The sequence below is a fragment of the Anopheles nili genome, chromosome 3 (assembly GCF_943737925.1).
Source record: "Anopheles nili chromosome 3, idAnoNiliSN_F5_01, whole genome shotgun sequence".
Taxonomy (NCBI): Eukaryota; Metazoa; Arthropoda; class Insecta; order Diptera; family Culicidae; genus Anopheles; species Anopheles nili.
The window spans coordinates 69,831,125-69,846,862 of record NC_071292.1 but is presented as its reverse complement, the minus strand read 5'-3'; the positions used below and the strand labels follow the sequence as shown (position 1 = coordinate 69,846,862).

At 46.9% G+C, this 15,738-nt stretch overlaps 4 protein-coding genes across 4 annotated transcripts; all 4 read left to right on the top strand.

The window, feature by feature from the left end:
* The first annotated feature begins 232 nt into the window (after positions 1-232).
* Positions 233-4,896, top strand: LOC128725551 (larval cuticle protein A2B-like). The gene is made up of 4 exons (XM_053819304.1): positions 233-325; positions 821-917; positions 2,269-2,484; positions 4,787-4,896. The coding sequence occupies exons 1-4, from the start codon at positions 233-235 to the stop codon at positions 4,894-4,896; spliced, it is 516 nt and encodes a 171-aa protein (XP_053675279.1).
* A 4,581-nt stretch (positions 4,897-9,477) lies between these two features.
* Positions 9,478-9,885, top strand: LOC128724961 (larval cuticle protein A2B-like). Its single transcript, XM_053818681.1, has one exon. The coding sequence runs from the start codon at positions 9,478-9,480 to the stop codon at positions 9,883-9,885; it is 408 nt and encodes a 135-aa protein (XP_053674656.1).
* A 2,239-nt stretch (positions 9,886-12,124) lies between these two features.
* On the top strand, positions 12,125-13,042 carry LOC128724960 (trichohyalin-like). Its single transcript, XM_053818680.1, has 2 exons — positions 12,125-12,139; positions 12,244-13,042. The coding sequence occupies exons 1-2, from the start codon at positions 12,125-12,127 to the stop codon at positions 13,009-13,011; spliced, it is 783 nt and encodes a 260-aa protein (XP_053674655.1). The 3' UTR covers positions 13,012-13,042.
* A 1,657-nt stretch (positions 13,043-14,699) lies between these two features.
* LOC128725819 (larval cuticle protein A1A-like) lies at positions 14,700-15,328 on the top strand. The gene is made up of 2 exons (XM_053819591.1): positions 14,700-14,761; positions 14,837-15,328. Exons 1-2 carry the CDS (start codon positions 14,756-14,758, stop codon positions 15,326-15,328), a joined length of 498 nt encoding a protein of 165 aa, XP_053675566.1. The 5' UTR covers positions 14,700-14,755.
* Positions 15,329-15,738: the final 410 nt, after the last annotated feature.

The following is a 15,738-nucleotide window of genomic DNA, read 5'->3' as shown; positions in this document are numbered from 1 at the left end:
TGGAAGGGGTCTCGGTGGCGCCGATCGATTGCACCGCATCGCAAGACTATATAAAACCAAAATTACCAACCATCGAGCGTGCAGTGTCTCGTCAAGCTACACTCGGCGTAGGTCAGGAATCGCTCATCCCTCGAAATCGTTCTTCAAAGTGTCTCTCTCGCAATCCACCGGCAAGTGTGCGGAAACTCGTGGTTCTCGTGGTGTAAAACGAAAGCATTAAAAAGCAAGAAAAATGGTTGCTCGCGCTTGTGCTACTCTGCTGCTGGCTCTGGCCATGTTCGGAAGCTCGGCTCTGGCCCGTCCCGGATACGCCGTTGATTACTATGTGAGCATTTCGTTCCCTGATTCGGGATAGGATGGTGGACATGGGGTCGAATTATGCGACTGCAAAGTGGTGGAATATCGAAGAAGAATGTCGATGTTTGGTGTGATAACTACACCGATGACGGTGGTCGGAATTGTTGGCTTGGTACGGCATGCTGGAGCATGCTAGAATTAACACCAAAAAACTTCTTATTGCCAAACTGTTGGGTTGAAGAAAAAGTGATACACGATATATTCTAGAATCTGTCTTGATTGGGCTTAGAACAACATTATTTCCTTTAAACTTTCCCATCAAAATTTGTAACAACATTCCCAAGATCTTTAAAAGAATCAATTGCGCAGGATGTCCTTATCATACCACACTTGATATTCTTCTATATTTCCACGTCGCTTGCTAGTCGCCTAATTAAACGAATTACCGAACCATGCCAAAATGAACGCCACAACACGATTGGGATGTTCTAACTCGGCCTTGTGCCGTCACTCTCCGTTCCAGGATCATCCCAAGTACGCTTTCAACTACGGAGTCGCGGACCACAGCACCGGGGACGTGAAGTCGCAGCACGAAACTCGTGACGGAGACGTCGTAAAAGGTGAGTGTCGCCTTCGGTTCGGCTGATTCCAATCATTGCGACAGAACAAGAGCATCCCTCCGAAAGGGCAGCGTCTTTGTGGCCTTGCCTGTCGGTTGCTCCAGTTGTTGTGGCGAACTTCGACAGCACGTGCATGCATGCACTTTGTGGGATGCATCTCGCTTAAAAGGGCGCCATTTGTAAGGCATTTGCTGTGACAAAAAAGATGTCGCTCGAGTTTTGAAACAAAAAACAACACCCCCAGTGCTTTGCCACCCTGTGTTCCAATTCCATATTTCACACATTCCTCGCCCGTGTCTCTCTTCACATCCCGTTTTCCCCACGATCGCATAATGGCTGCACTTTTCGCACGATTGCACCATTTTCCGGGCGCGCGTTTGTTTGTTTCAGCCGCATAACAAACCCACAGTGGGGGAGCGTAAACAAACAGCCCTCACCAAAGGTGACTTCACAAACGAAACGATTGATCAGGCCTCCTAGTTGGCCCGATGAGTTGTTTTCCAGCTCCGTAAATGGCGCGTATTTAGGTGCCAACCTTCGGGTGGGCGATTTTCGGAGATGGCTCTCACTTGTATTTGCCCGATTAGCTGCGAATCTCGGCGAAACGTTCGCACCCTGCCCGTTGGGTGGGTAATGGGCGATAATTTTCCCTCCTCGGTTCGTAGCAAACCAAACAAGCGCGCGAGCGAGAAATTGTGCAAATGATTAGCCCAAACGGTACGGGCGTAAAGTTTGCTAAGCGAACAGCACCGAGCCTCACCGAGTTATGTAATAGGAGTGCTGAGACAGGAGAGATGCGCCTCCATTCATTCACCCTGTGGGTGGTGTTTCCCTTCAGACTCGTTCGCCTCCAACGAACTGAATAGCAAGGAACGAACAGAAAAAAAACAACCACACAATGCTGGAAATTAATTTGCAAAAATCACCCAACGGATGCGGCCACTTTCACGGCACGGTGTTGAGGCACGTGCGGACAAATTGGTGGCTCCCTGCTGAGAAGATGGTGAGGTAGTATAATGGAGACGCGTGCTTATGCTAAATTAGCCGCTTCGTTGTGGCGGCCAACCATCAGCACGATCGGAGATTAAGATGTGATTCCTGCTGGGGAAGATTCGGATGATATTCACACGCCTCGACTCCACGCACGATGGGAGCTTAACGAGAGCTTTTTGTGTGAATCACCTTCGATTTGGAAGGCCTAGTGCATGATGGTGCGAGTAAATGATGCGCCATCCCGTTGAGTAAATGAGCCGTTGTTGCGTAGAGCACCTTCTGGATTCCCAAAAGCACAATGAGTTAATACTTGATCGATCCCTATTTTTGGGATTTTCTCTATTCTCATTTTTCACAGGACAATACTCCCTCGTCGAGCCGGACGGTTCCGTGCGTACGGTTGACTACACCGCCGATCCGATCAACGGATTCAACGCGGTGGTATCGAAGACAGCTCCGCTCGTCCATTCGCACGCCCCCGTCCTCAAGCACGTCGTCCCAGCCGTGAAGGCCGTCCACCACGTGCCAGCCGCTCCCGTCGTCCAGAAGGTCGTCTACGCTCACGAGCCGCTCGGTAAGTAGAACCACCGAAATCTCGAAATCAAGTGCCACCAACGACTTGAGCATCCAATGTGGCCTCACTCAAAGGGCCATCTACGAAAAAACGAGGCCACGAACTGACTCAAAATCTGCCGCATAACACAGCTCACGCCAAGTGGGCAAGTGTGGAAGCAACCCTTTTGTTCATCTGTTTTCACATCCACCGGTTCCACCGACATCAGAGTCCTTTTGTACTTCGTGCGCATTTGAATTCCCGCGTTTTATGTAACACCACGACCGGTTCTTGGTTGTTTTCATTGGCACCGGTTGTAACAGCGTTCACAATCGCGTCCGTTGATTGTGGAGCGAGATTTTGGCGAACGCGATACCGCTTCAGCTCTCTTCCGGAAAGATGGCTTTTTACAACACGTCCCCGACTGGTTTGCCGATCGAGGGGTTCGGATTTCCCACCTCGAATTGTGTGTCAATGCGTGCCCGTTTGGTAACGGAACGGTTTCGGGCAATCGATAAGGTGATGTAAGGCCACGGTGTGATCTCGAATCCTTTCACTTCCGGATTTCCTTTTCGCCTGAGGAAACGATCGGTGGTTGCGAAAGTCGAGAAACGGGTGATAAAGTTGCGTGGAATTGGCCCACTGAAGGGTGTTCAACTATTTTTGGGCCAGATTTCCAAACCAGCTGTGATCGGTGATCGAGTGATCATTTGGTAGAGGATCGCTCCAAAACGGCACGTGTAAGGCTTGTCTCAATCATAAAAACACACCCTCTACTGAGCGAAAGGTCAGCTCTGTTCTAAAATGAAGCATGAAGGACACTGTTGCATACTATTGCTCAGCTTCTCTTAATTCTGTTGCCCTTCACACTAATGATGCGACGGCCCGAGAGCCCATATCCACCCGCTAATCCATCTCAGGGCCGTGGTAAGCCATCCGAAGCTGGTATCGTAAATCTACCATTCTGCCGAAATGGCCCCATTTTCGGCTGCGATTTGAATATTCCCGTGCGTGCACCGGCACGCAACGGACGTACCCGTTAGCCGAAAGTCGATTCGCCAATAATCAGGCCAAGGCTAGGAAACTGTAAGCTACCGCTCGATGACAACCGCACACAAGCTGCGTGTGAGAGATTTTTCCACGAGTTCTTGAGATCCAAATCTCCGCAATCGACCGAGGCTGTGCGGCCCAAAATGGCAACGGAAACAATGCAACATTGTGCCGCACTATTCTCGGCCCGTGTCGCGGGGGTGTTTGCTTAATTTGCATGTAAACGTGGCTTGTAAACAGGCCGGATGATTCTGTTAAAGGTTAATTACACACTCCACAGCGGTGTTCCATAATGAGATTTGTTTGTTTGTTTGCCGGTTTTTTTTACCGTCCCTTATTCCACGAGGGCTTCTTGAGCTGGTCTATCATAATGCCACCTTGCAGCACCTGCGCGATGTGTGCCAGGTGGTAGTCGTGATCGCCGCAAGTACGCCCGACACGTTTTCCTCCCCATCCAATTGTAAACGAAGACCCCAAACTCGGTGGTCCCACGATCGATCGGTTCGTTTCACCAACGCACGCCACGACACGGTATATCGATTAAAGATGGATCGTTCCGGACGGATCAAGCACGGTGAGATTATGACCATTCTACCCATAAATCTTCTCGATGCCGCACAAAATTAAACCGCTCGAAATGCCCGGTTAAATAACGAAAGACTTCACCTGTCGGCTCATCCTCGCAAGCGACGAACCCGAGCTTCTTCGCAATTCACATTAACATTTGCACCGGCGGCTAGCAAAACCATCGTGAACCCATCGGCACGATGTCATAAGCGCACTATTATGTTGCTTTGCATAACGATATAATTACGGCTCGTCCGAACCTACAAGAAGCCACAGAACATGGATGCCACAGTCATCGGGGTCTGAAACGCGTGCGCTCTCGACTGACATTTGGCCCACCATTGTGACAAACGAGTTTGCCGTTTCGTGGCGCGTGATCGAGTGGAGCATCACGATGTCGATCAGGCAGCAGGTAGAAGGCTACTTCCCCATTCGGCTACCGGTGGCTACTCCACGGCTCATGCTTACGGCAGCTGTCGATCGGGATCACGAATCACGTCAGCTCGCCACCGGTCAGCACGAAGCGTACTCAAATGTCAGCCCGCTCGATCTAGTTTCCGTGCGCGGATGTGAAGGAAAGCGTGCTCATTCACTCACGTCCTTGTGCTCGTGGAAGAGCCTTTCCCTGCGCACAGTTGATGGTTCCGAGGATCGAGAGATCGTACGATCGTGGTGTACTAATTCTGGTATCTTCTTTCGTTCACAGTTCACGTCGCTAAGACGGGCCATTACACCGAGCATCATGCCCCAGCTGTACACTATGGTGACTACCATGACGGATACTACGGCCACTACGATGACAGCCACTACTACTGAGGAGTCAGCGTGGTTGAGCGGGATACGCCCCGGATGAAGCGCCTCGGCGATGGTGCTCCCGCGCCCAATCATACACGTTTCGCGTTTACACCTTCACACCAGTATTGCATAATTGCATTAGTCTGTACCGTTAGATGCGTAAGTCTGCAGGCAGGAGAACGAAGCAGTGCAGAAGAAATGTGCCGCCGCATGTAAATAATAATAACGAAGATGCTGTTGATAACTGCCTCCTTAACCTCGACTCGATGCTTTCTTTCTTTCGCTCTCTGTTTCGCCGTTTTCCGACGAAGTGGGGGAGAAATCATTCCGAAAATGATCTCAAGGCATTAGTACGTGAAGCTATCATATTGTTGCGTTTGCATAACAATTCTGCCGAAGATATTCCGTTTTTCTTTCATACACTTTTATTTGCCTAAACTGTCAATGAAGGTAACATATTCCATGCAGCAAGCCTTTTGAAACAAAACCGCACAAAATGGTGGCTGCATTGAAAGAAATATGCCTAAGGGAACCCGTACCCAAACAGCACAAAACCAAACGAGTACTGCCCGCGTAAAATCGCGATAACGATGAAAAGTAATTATTTCGTTTGCTAATCAAATGATTGCCCTGAATCGGCCGGCACTCTTCATCTCTGGCGTGTGATCCCATCGTACTGCAGTCGGTGCTCAAGGCCTTTTGCTGCTTGTTATGCAGCTTTCAAGTTTCTCGTGACTTACTTAACAGCGGTACTTGCCAGCAGTTGCAGCTTGTGTAGCACAATAATGTTTCCGTTTCTGGGGCTCGTTACGAAAACTCGATGCTTTTTCTAGTGAATATGTGAAGCGGGTAAATAAAAAAAACAGTTTATAATATAAACATAAACAATATTATGTTGTGCTTGATTGTTGTGTGTTCAATGTATAATAATGTCTGATCTGTGGATATAAGAATACTTTAAGGCAACAATATTTTAAAATAACTGATAAATGATTTAGCAATAAATTAAAGCTTATGAATATTTATTTTACAATCTTAATCATGGTACGGCTAGTAACTTAAACTCATTATTGGCTGTAGCTTACAATAGAATTAGAATTATCACATTAAATAAGTGGTTAATTGAAAAAATAGGTCGATGTTGGACGGTGCTGATTGGTCCGCTGCATAAACTTATACCTATGTTTACCCAGTGTCCAACATTACATGCATTACATCAAATTTGTTAAGTGGTACAACAAAGCTTGTCTCATTACTAAGAAAGCTGAAACAGAATAAGTATTTTCATTGGCGCCTAAATGCATACTCAAAGCACGTTTTCAAAAGCTCGTCCCGAGGGACAGCTTTCCATGCCCATCAAGTTAGGCATAAGTTCTCTTTTTTTAAGCCTGTACTAAACTGAAAGGATAGGTACGGAATAAAATCATAGATCAAAGGAACAAAAATTAGAAAATATCAAAATTCCTTTCTATCATCAATTATTTATGGACGTCCTATAAAACGGTCAGCGAACAGGTGGTAAATGTTGAGCCAAAGAGAAGCAATCAACTTTTCTGTTTGCATGTAGCACCGATGGGTTTTTCTTAAAAGTCTATCAACGATACCACCATAATAACCTTTAATAATGTATGCCTCCATCGACTAATGCATCAACAGTTTCCCAGAAAACCCATCTTTTTCTGACATAATGGACTGCGACTCCTCGAAAGTTAAGATCACCCATCCTGGGCTAAGCTGAGCAATAAGATGCACAAAAATACTGTGCGAATCTAATGCAGAGTGAGAAAACAGCGCTCACTCTCCATATACGTAGGTTGCAGACACCGTGAGAGGAATGAATTCGCAACATCCATAATCACCAGCACCACCACCATCATCATCATCATCATCATCATCAAGCGTATGATCTTAAAGGGCAAGTCACTTCAAAAATAAAGCTAAAAAGCACCTTCCAATGGTCAGGCACGCACCTGATCGTTCTATCACGGGGTGAAAAAGTCTACCAATAAGGCTCAAACCAATTTGTTCCCCCAGCGAATACACACACGCACACGCCCAATGGCCAATTGCATCGGAACGCAGCAGCGAGATCTTGCGCGACCCGCGTGCGAACGATATCTGGCAGAGGAAGAAAGAAGTAAAAAAACAACCACCGGCCAGCTAAATGCCGTTTTATTTCTGCTAAATACGTACAAACGTCGCCTCCGGGATGGTCGTGTGGCGAGGACGGACTGTAGAATGAGAAAGAAAACCACCCGGTCGCGTAATAAAGCGAAGAAAAACGGCGCGTTCTGCGCGAAAAAAGGCCTCCCGTCCCTTGGGGCAGTTCCGTTCGGGTCGATTTAGAAACGATCATCGGAGACCTGCGACCCTACGGCGCTGATTTGACGTGATTCATGGGGCGGCGTCCGATCATTACTGTTATTACTCGGTCGGTCGCGTTTCGGGCGTAGTTGCGTACGCATGAGAGGGCACGCGAACGGTTGGTATGACCTCAGGACGGACCTTTGTCCAGGTCTCTGGCTCGCGCACGATTGATGAAATCCTCCGTCCAAAGGCCTACCACAAATGCCACTTGGGTGGGGTCTGATCGATGGGAAAACCAACACACCACCCACTTTTGCGATCGATTTGGATCTCGTCCAAATCGCGATCGTTTAAGCCGCGGATCGATCGATCATCGCTGGCTCGAGACGAAACCACGTGGACCTTCGTCTCGGAAACGCTTCATCACAGGCTGGGCGATTTTCTCCAGCCTCAACAGAGGCTGGGCTCAGTTTCACAAGCGATACGCTCGGAAATGTCGCCGTACCGAGCCGATGGCATTCTCACACGCTCGTCTGTTTGGGAAATGGTCACTCGCTGGCGAGCGAAATACCACCTGACGTGTTGAAATGTTTATTTGCAGCTAATGGCAATGTGCGGGGCCGGGAAATATGTGAACCATCGAGCAACGCGGGTCCTCAACGATGTTTTCTTTTTTGGCAAACCGGACAAACGCCATTTTCCCATGTTCACCCCTCCACGAAAGATCGATTGATGCGAGAGAGCGCGTTTCGCGTAAGGTCACGCGACCGCATGGGTGCGAAATTATGTGCGAAACTACGAGCCGACTCACTGCAGAGAATAACATAGTCACCCACCCTAATCAGGGGTCATAAAATTCGTTTCAACTCTGCACCAGCCAACACGCCCTGTGGTGCAATTTTAGAGGCGCATCTCCGACGCTGCGTGCGGTTAAACGCCAGCAAACACGTGAGGTTGTCGTTGCCGTGAGTACGTTGCCAAATTTGGGCGAGAAAATGAAGCGATTCGGTGGAAGCAAAAAACAAAAGCAAAATGACCAACGATCGAATGCGATGAGCTGCGCGTGGGAAAATGACGCCCCTAGGGGGTGCGATGTTACAAGGGGCGAAGCAATGTAACGAAACCGGGCGCCCGAAATGGGTGCCTTTAATGGACGGCATCTGATTTCGGTTTGCAGCCAAACGGCTTTGTTCGATGCGAATCTCTTTCGGCGCTGGAAATGACGCAGCGATGAAGCAGCAGGTTCGGAAAGGTGATGTTTATGATAGCGTTTTGCACCGTTTTGCACCGAGGGAAAATTAATGTTTTTCATTATGACACCTCGCCTTGCTGAAATGATTCTCAGTGAGGAAAGAAATTCGTTTTTGGAAGACAAAAACAATGTGTAACATAAACTGTCAACTATGCGGCTGTTCAGCGATGTGAAAGAAAGTTGCGCTTATCTTGATATTAACAGTAGCCTACTGAACGTCATATGATGGTATATTTTTTCATGCTTCTATTGCCATTTTCTGCTCGTAACAAATTGTTTATGATATGAGTCTCAAATTGTTTTTTTGTTTATTGTTTCGGAAAAAATCAGGTGAAACGTAGCGTTCGCGGTGGTAGCAATTTAGTGCTTTATGCTTTTTTAAGCAGCTCTGCTTTACTGGTACGAAATGTACAGAGTGCATTTTGTATTAACCGATAACACTACAGTTTTGGAAGCTCTTTTCAATGCAAAACATCATTTGCATCCTCGAGCAATGCGCTATCGAAAGTGAAGGGAAAAAACACGGAAAAACGAAAACCGACGAAGAACATTTCCTCTAAACATCTACTCAAACAAGCTACACATGTTCGACGATGCGTTCGAATGTCACTGAAACCCAGAAGGGCTTGTTCTCACCCTCAAATCGAGGTGCGAACAATAACGTTCGGGCCTCCATCCATTCTGCGCAGCTGACCGCTCACTCAAGCAGGGACGCGATGGTACAGCACCACCAACGTGAAACTAGGCCAACCTCATCCAAGCACCGGCCCGTTTACTGGCGGTCCATAATGCAGTGTATGCACCATTTGCATATGATTTACAGCTGACCGATTCGTTAATTATAATCGCGAATGAGCCTCAAACGCACGGGCACGGAACGGAACTGAAGGCCCGTTCTTGGAAGCCTGGCCATACCGGCCATACTTATAACCCGTGCCGACCATCTCTGGCCGGTTCAGTCAGCAGTTGGGCTCGCACTTCGGTGGCTGTTCGCACGGTTACGGTTCCTATTAGCGGCGTGATAAATTAGCAGCGCCCCAAGCATGCCAGCCCACGTCCAGCAGGATGTCCTGTCGCGATTGATTCCGATGTTGGTGCTGCTGACAATCGCGGCAGCCTTACCCGTGGATCCAACGGAGGCTGTGATCGATCAACAGCAGGCTCCTGGTGAGCGGAAGCCGGTTCAGTACGAGTTCGCGTATGGCGTGAAGGATCCGGGGACGGGCGATCACAAAGATCACTGGGAGCGGCGAGACGGCGATCGGGTGCAGGGTGTGTACCTTTTCGAGGAGGCCGATGGAACGCAGCGCATCGTCGAGTATGAGGCGGACGATGAGCATGGTTTCCGAGCGATCGTCACCAACGTCGAGCTGACCAAGGGATCGGGACAAAAAGCACCTTCGGATGGATTGGTCGCGCACAGTTACAGCATGCTGCGAGCTGTTAGCTAGTGATGGCCACGGTGGAAGCTCCAGGAGTGACCCTCGGTGCCTTCGGCCTTCCGAGCATCATTTCCCGGTTGGTCTGCCGAATGGCGCTGCAATTAATTGCTAATAAATGACGACGAATCGGTTCCACCGAGCGATTCAATCAACATCCCGGGGTGTGGAGCAAGTGTTTTTTTATTTGTTGGCATTTATGGAAGTTTCTTCACACCACACGTACACATGGTAGACATTTTTCCCCGAAACATTCATCTCCGAAACAAATATGCATATTAATGCCCCTGAATGTAGACAACCCGCATAACAGATGCGTTGTTAGCGTCGAAGGACATGCTTTTCATAGTACATTTGTTTTCCTCAACGCCCAAGGTGTGGTTCAGTATTCTAATGAAAGTGGAGGCTTTTGATTAGGAATGTGCTGATCCAACGAGACACCTTGTGTCGCCAGATTGATACCATTTTTGAAAAGGTTCGCCCAATAAGGACATGAAGCGTTAACTGGATGCAGTTGATGCTATAGAAGGTGTCACATTTTGATTCAACCGTCACACCATCGATGCACATAGGCCATTTTCCATGACGATTGGCTTGCAAACTAGCCTGTGTATTTTTAATTAACTGGGCATCGTGTATGTCGCTGACAGACGAAAGAAAGTGTGGTTTTCTCGGTGTACACTCAATATAGACCAACGCTAGTAAATGGGCCGAGGCAATCGAAGAAAACGGTACGTGGGGTTTTCCCTTAAAATGGAAAAATCCACATACCTGCATCCCTGCCAGCAGTAGGTGGTTTTTAGGAGCAATCGCTCTCGTCATTGGCTGCCGGTTTACTACAAAGTGAATAATTGTCTCCACCTCATTTACTGATGACTAAATAAATGCGAAATATGTCGCGTAGTACGGTTGTGACGTAAATTGATAAGTACCGGAACGTTAGAGCAGCGAGGATGATTTTTCTCTCAATGCATACATTACATTAGTACTATTGTAAATTTGAGCTGTCTGGATGAAACCTGTTTTCATGTATTGTAATTATCACTTTAAGTCTATTACAAAGGACCAGTACTTATTTCAATTATTATTGTTGTTTTTAAATATATGATGCATAATGTAGTTAAGGTAAAAAAGTAATTAGATTTTTTTTCAAATGCATGTAAATTACAACTAAAAAATAAAAGCATCGACTTAAAATAAATCGAAAAACTTCTTTTAAAACGGCAGAGAATAACATTATTTGTGCTTGTTATTTATTTGATAATCAATGTATTTTAAACACCTATCTTCATATTGGTTTAAGTTTATAACCATTGTCATTAAAAACCAGCTATATTGCTTTATATTCTGTTTCGGCACTATAAAGGTTAATATTTTGTAAGAATTTAATTTTGATTGGTTGGTTAGTAGCTGCTTACATTGAAATAAAACACCAATTATAAAGCATTGTAGACTAACTGAAAGCTTGAAGCTAGCACATAGATACTTCAAACAATGAACGCATAATAGATACAATACCGTTTTTCACACTCCAGCTTTCGGATACGAATGATCGAATTTCCATACACCACCGAGCAGCGCAAACTTCAAAGTGGCTGGTTTCACTTTGGAAACCAACATCATACTCGAAGAGAACGATTCAGCGAGCAAACAGTTCAATTGTTCGCTGGAAGGGGGCCTGGTCTTAGAATCACTCCAAAACCTCCCCTCCAAGGAGTTCACCAGTCAGTCGAAACTCAATCGAATCCTTCGGCGCCAAAGTCGCCCCCAATTCGAACCGCGCTCGATCATGCATGGCGAGCCCACGCGGATCCATTCGCTGCCAGCTCGCGGCCAAGAATGCTCGTCAGTGCCCCCGACGCCAGCTTGGTCAGCTCTCACCGCCATGTCGGAAGTCGCGTAACTAGGCCACCAATGTTCACCATCCGGGCAGACGCGATCGCCGTGATCGTGGTGCATCGCAGAAAGGCCGGCCGCGAGCTGGTGCGTTTGGAAAATTCGTCTAATTCGATCTAGTCACTATAAAAGTTTGCGCAACCCCCGGCTACTGCATCAGTTACCCGGCGTCGATCGAAGCGCTCGAATCGATCCCTCCGAAGTGAACCGTTGCCGATCGTAGTAGCGAGTGGTTGTGAGCCTCTAATTAGCGTGCAAGTAGTCAGAGAACGAGAGAGAGAGAGAGAGAGCGTCTCGTATTTAAACAAAAAGGCAGAAAAAGAGTACACACATTCAGTTTCGTAAATCAACGACAATGTTCCTCGCAAAGGTAAGCATGACGCATCTGATGCGTGGGTTGCAAGCGCGTGAGGTGCGGATTTCCGAACTAACCGGTTCCGGTTTCTTTTCTGCCGATGACGTGCGTTCTTTTAGGTAATTCTTCTAGCCACCGTGTTGGCGCTTTTTGGTGGTGTGGCTGCTCAGGTGACGCGTGAAACGGTTCCGAGGGAAAATGCCGAAGCAAGTTCCGCTGAACCGGTTGAACTGGTGACCGAGCGATTTAACGCGACGCGAGTCCTGAGCGCGATCCGGCAGGAGATCGAAAGGAGACGTGAAGAGCGCCAGGAACGGACCCAGCAACGTCGGGAGGAGATCCTTCAGACGCTTGAAGGCTTAAGCGAGCGGCGGCGTGAGTTCGAATTGCGCCGACAGGAGGCTGAACAAGCTGCGGAAGCCCTTAAGGAAGCTCGCCGGCAGGATATGGAGGCACGCCGAGTTGGAAGATTGCCACAGCGTGAACGTGAGCGTGTTAGTCGGTTGCGTTTGGAGCGGTTAGTTGATCAGACGACGCCGGAAGAGAACGAAATCGACGATTCTGCGTCGGTGACCGAGGAGGAGAATGGCGAGTTGGGAGAGTTGAGAAGCTCGGGGGTGGTCCAGCGGGTGCGTAATCTGCTGCTGATCGAGGAGGCGGACGGCAACCTGCGACTGATTGATCTCGATACTGAAGAAGGCCAGCAGTACGTTCTGGAAGGTGGACGAAAGCGCGAACAGGAGTCGGATGGTTCTGAAGAAAAGCAACAGGATGAAGAGGAGAAGAAAAGCGACGAGGAAAACGAGAAGAAGAGCGATGAGGAGGAGAAGGGAGCTGAGATCGAGGAAGCTGCGGGAAAGCGAAAGCTTAAGATAGGCCAAATTTAGAGGGATTCACTTGACAGTGAGGGATGTTTTAGATAGGTAGCAACTTGTTTTTTGAATTTATATTGTAATTTTCATCCCCATCCCCATCTCGAATCGCCATTAGAAGGATCGTTTATCCGAAGCGGCTCCGAAGGTATAAAACATGAGTTGACGAAAAAAATACTGGTTATATTTCTTCTTATTGTTTTTAATTCATCGAGACAATACTGTGTAATACTAGTATGCTACTTCAAATGCAAAAATCACATCTTATTTGGCAATCTTTTACACAATCTTTTCGTCTCATATTCAATGTCGATATTACAATTCCTTGTGTATTTTTCATGCAGAAGATGCTTTTGTTTCATTCCATATTCTACGCCTAAAGAAAATAGGAGCTAAAACAAGTTTAGCTTCAAACATTTAAAGAGAACAGCATGTAATTCTACGTTCGGGACATATTATCAAATTTTCATGCTTGATTTCAAAATGACTTAACCTAACTGACCGGTTTTGTACAACACACCTATCTATTCAACAAAGAACATTTGCTTAAAATGACGGTTTCATACCCTTATTTGTCAAATTCAATCAATGCCTTCTATTCAACGGATTTGAAGCGACAATTTAGACTGCGGTAAAAGTAAATTAGGCGCGTTTTTCTCACGACCATTCATGGCTTTCCCCAAAAAGGGAGAGCAAAAAATCACCCAAAACCATAAAGCTCACATTGCAAACACACAGACAGCCTTGCATTGTTGCTCGCTCCCTTTGAGGTGCAAATTTCGGCAGTGACCCACAAAAACCGGAGCAAAACCGTGCAGCTACACTTTAGCCTCGCAAAAACCCTTCAAGCCAATCCACCTTTTTTTATCCGTCCGGTGCTTTCAACCAACGAAACTAAATTTTCACCATGCCCAGGAAAGCCAGACTTCATTAAGCCATTGAGCGCGAGTAATTCAACGTCATATTTTACTATAGCAACAATAACAAAAGATCATGTGTCCGAGTGACTGTATCAAACCAAACTTTTTTTCACTTATCGGTTATAATTCAAATTTCGTCCAAATATTTCCTGTATGGCCTTATGTATGTGTTTGTTTGAATGCATTTGTATTTACTTTCTCATATTCCACAGAATAAACCAGTTCTAAGTTGGCTCACGCACTAACCATTTATCATACATAACGAACCAAATTATGCTGCTATTCAGTGAGCGCACACACATTTCCCTTTTATGGTCGACTATTTTCATGGCTTCCGGTTCGAGACTTGCTAACCAACGGTGCACAACGGTGACGATGAAAGTGATCACTTCCCTACCGATTGGCAAAGCCACTCGTTTGTAAGACAGCAGAAACACAGCGCGAAGCAGTAAGGAAAATGCGCGCCGATGAGCTGACGGACTCGTGGGCGTTTTGAGAGCTTCGTGATCAAACAAACGCCTCGAAGAAATGCAAAATCATCCGGCCTTGGTTGAGAGATGGACGGCCGCCATAGGGAAAGTAGGGCGCCTGTGCCGTTGCGTGTGTTGTTTCACGAGTGCATTCGCACCGTGGGATAAAGCCGATGGGTTCGATGTGTGTGAAGGTAGAATTTGGAACTGTGGTTTGTTTTTCATCTCACGAGGTGCATCTGGGCACATGATGCTTGTGGCTATGTTCTAGGTATAAAAGGCAACCGTCAGCATCGTCTTGCTATCAGACACAGTTTGTTCTAGCATCCATTCACCGCTGAGCATCTTATAAAGCTTAACAACGAGAAGATGAAGGTAACGTTCATTTGAGTTTGTCAAAAAGAATGCTACGTCAATCGCTTGAATTTTCTTACGCATTTTACTCCACAGTTCCTTGCCCTACTAGTATACATCGAGGTTGTGTGTGGCCTGGTATTTGCCAAAGAAACTGACACTGAGGAACGGAAGCTCGTCTCGTACGAAACAAAGATCTTCCACAAAGTCCCTGAGAAGACGATTCTAGAGGAAAAAATCGATGAATTGAAAAAAGATATCGTCCCAATCAAAAAGACGCTCGAAAAGGAGGAAGATGAGAAGACGTCCATCCCCCAATATGAGTTTGGGTACGGTGTGAAGGATCCACTAACGGGTGACCACAAGGACCAGTGGGAAAAGCGCCATGGAGATCACGTGAAAGGATCTTACAGGTTTGACGAATCCGATGGAACGCAGCGTGTCGTGGAGTACGAGGCGGATGGAAAGCGAGGATTCGAGGCGACGGTGAAAAACGTTGAGAAAAAGGATATAGAAGAGGGCGTAGGTGAGAAGAAAGAAGGTAAAGTGGCACACAGCTACAGCTACCTTAAGAAAATTGGCCACTAGGAAGCTGCGTGATGTAAGCGAGCTCCGGATACGAGAATTGCAAATAAAGTAAGCTGAACCTTCCATAGATCGTCTGACCAAATGAGTCCATTGAACCCCGTGAATGTATAATTTCGATTAACCCTGTTATCATACCTACTGTTAACATTGTTTGGGTGTTCAAGAGATCAGCTGTAGATTGCATATAATTATCTCAGAAGGCTTGCGGTTCTGTGCTTCGCCCAGTGGTTAGATTCAAAGGTTCCAAAACTCCACTGCTGTACTTTGTTGCATGGAAACTTAACTAAGCTTGCATCTAGAACAAACATCAGGCGGCCATGAAATCTGCTGAACTAGCTGGGTGGTGCAATAATAAATTAGATTAGACGTGCAATAATCCAGCTGAGCAATTACTTCATGAGTTTATTGAG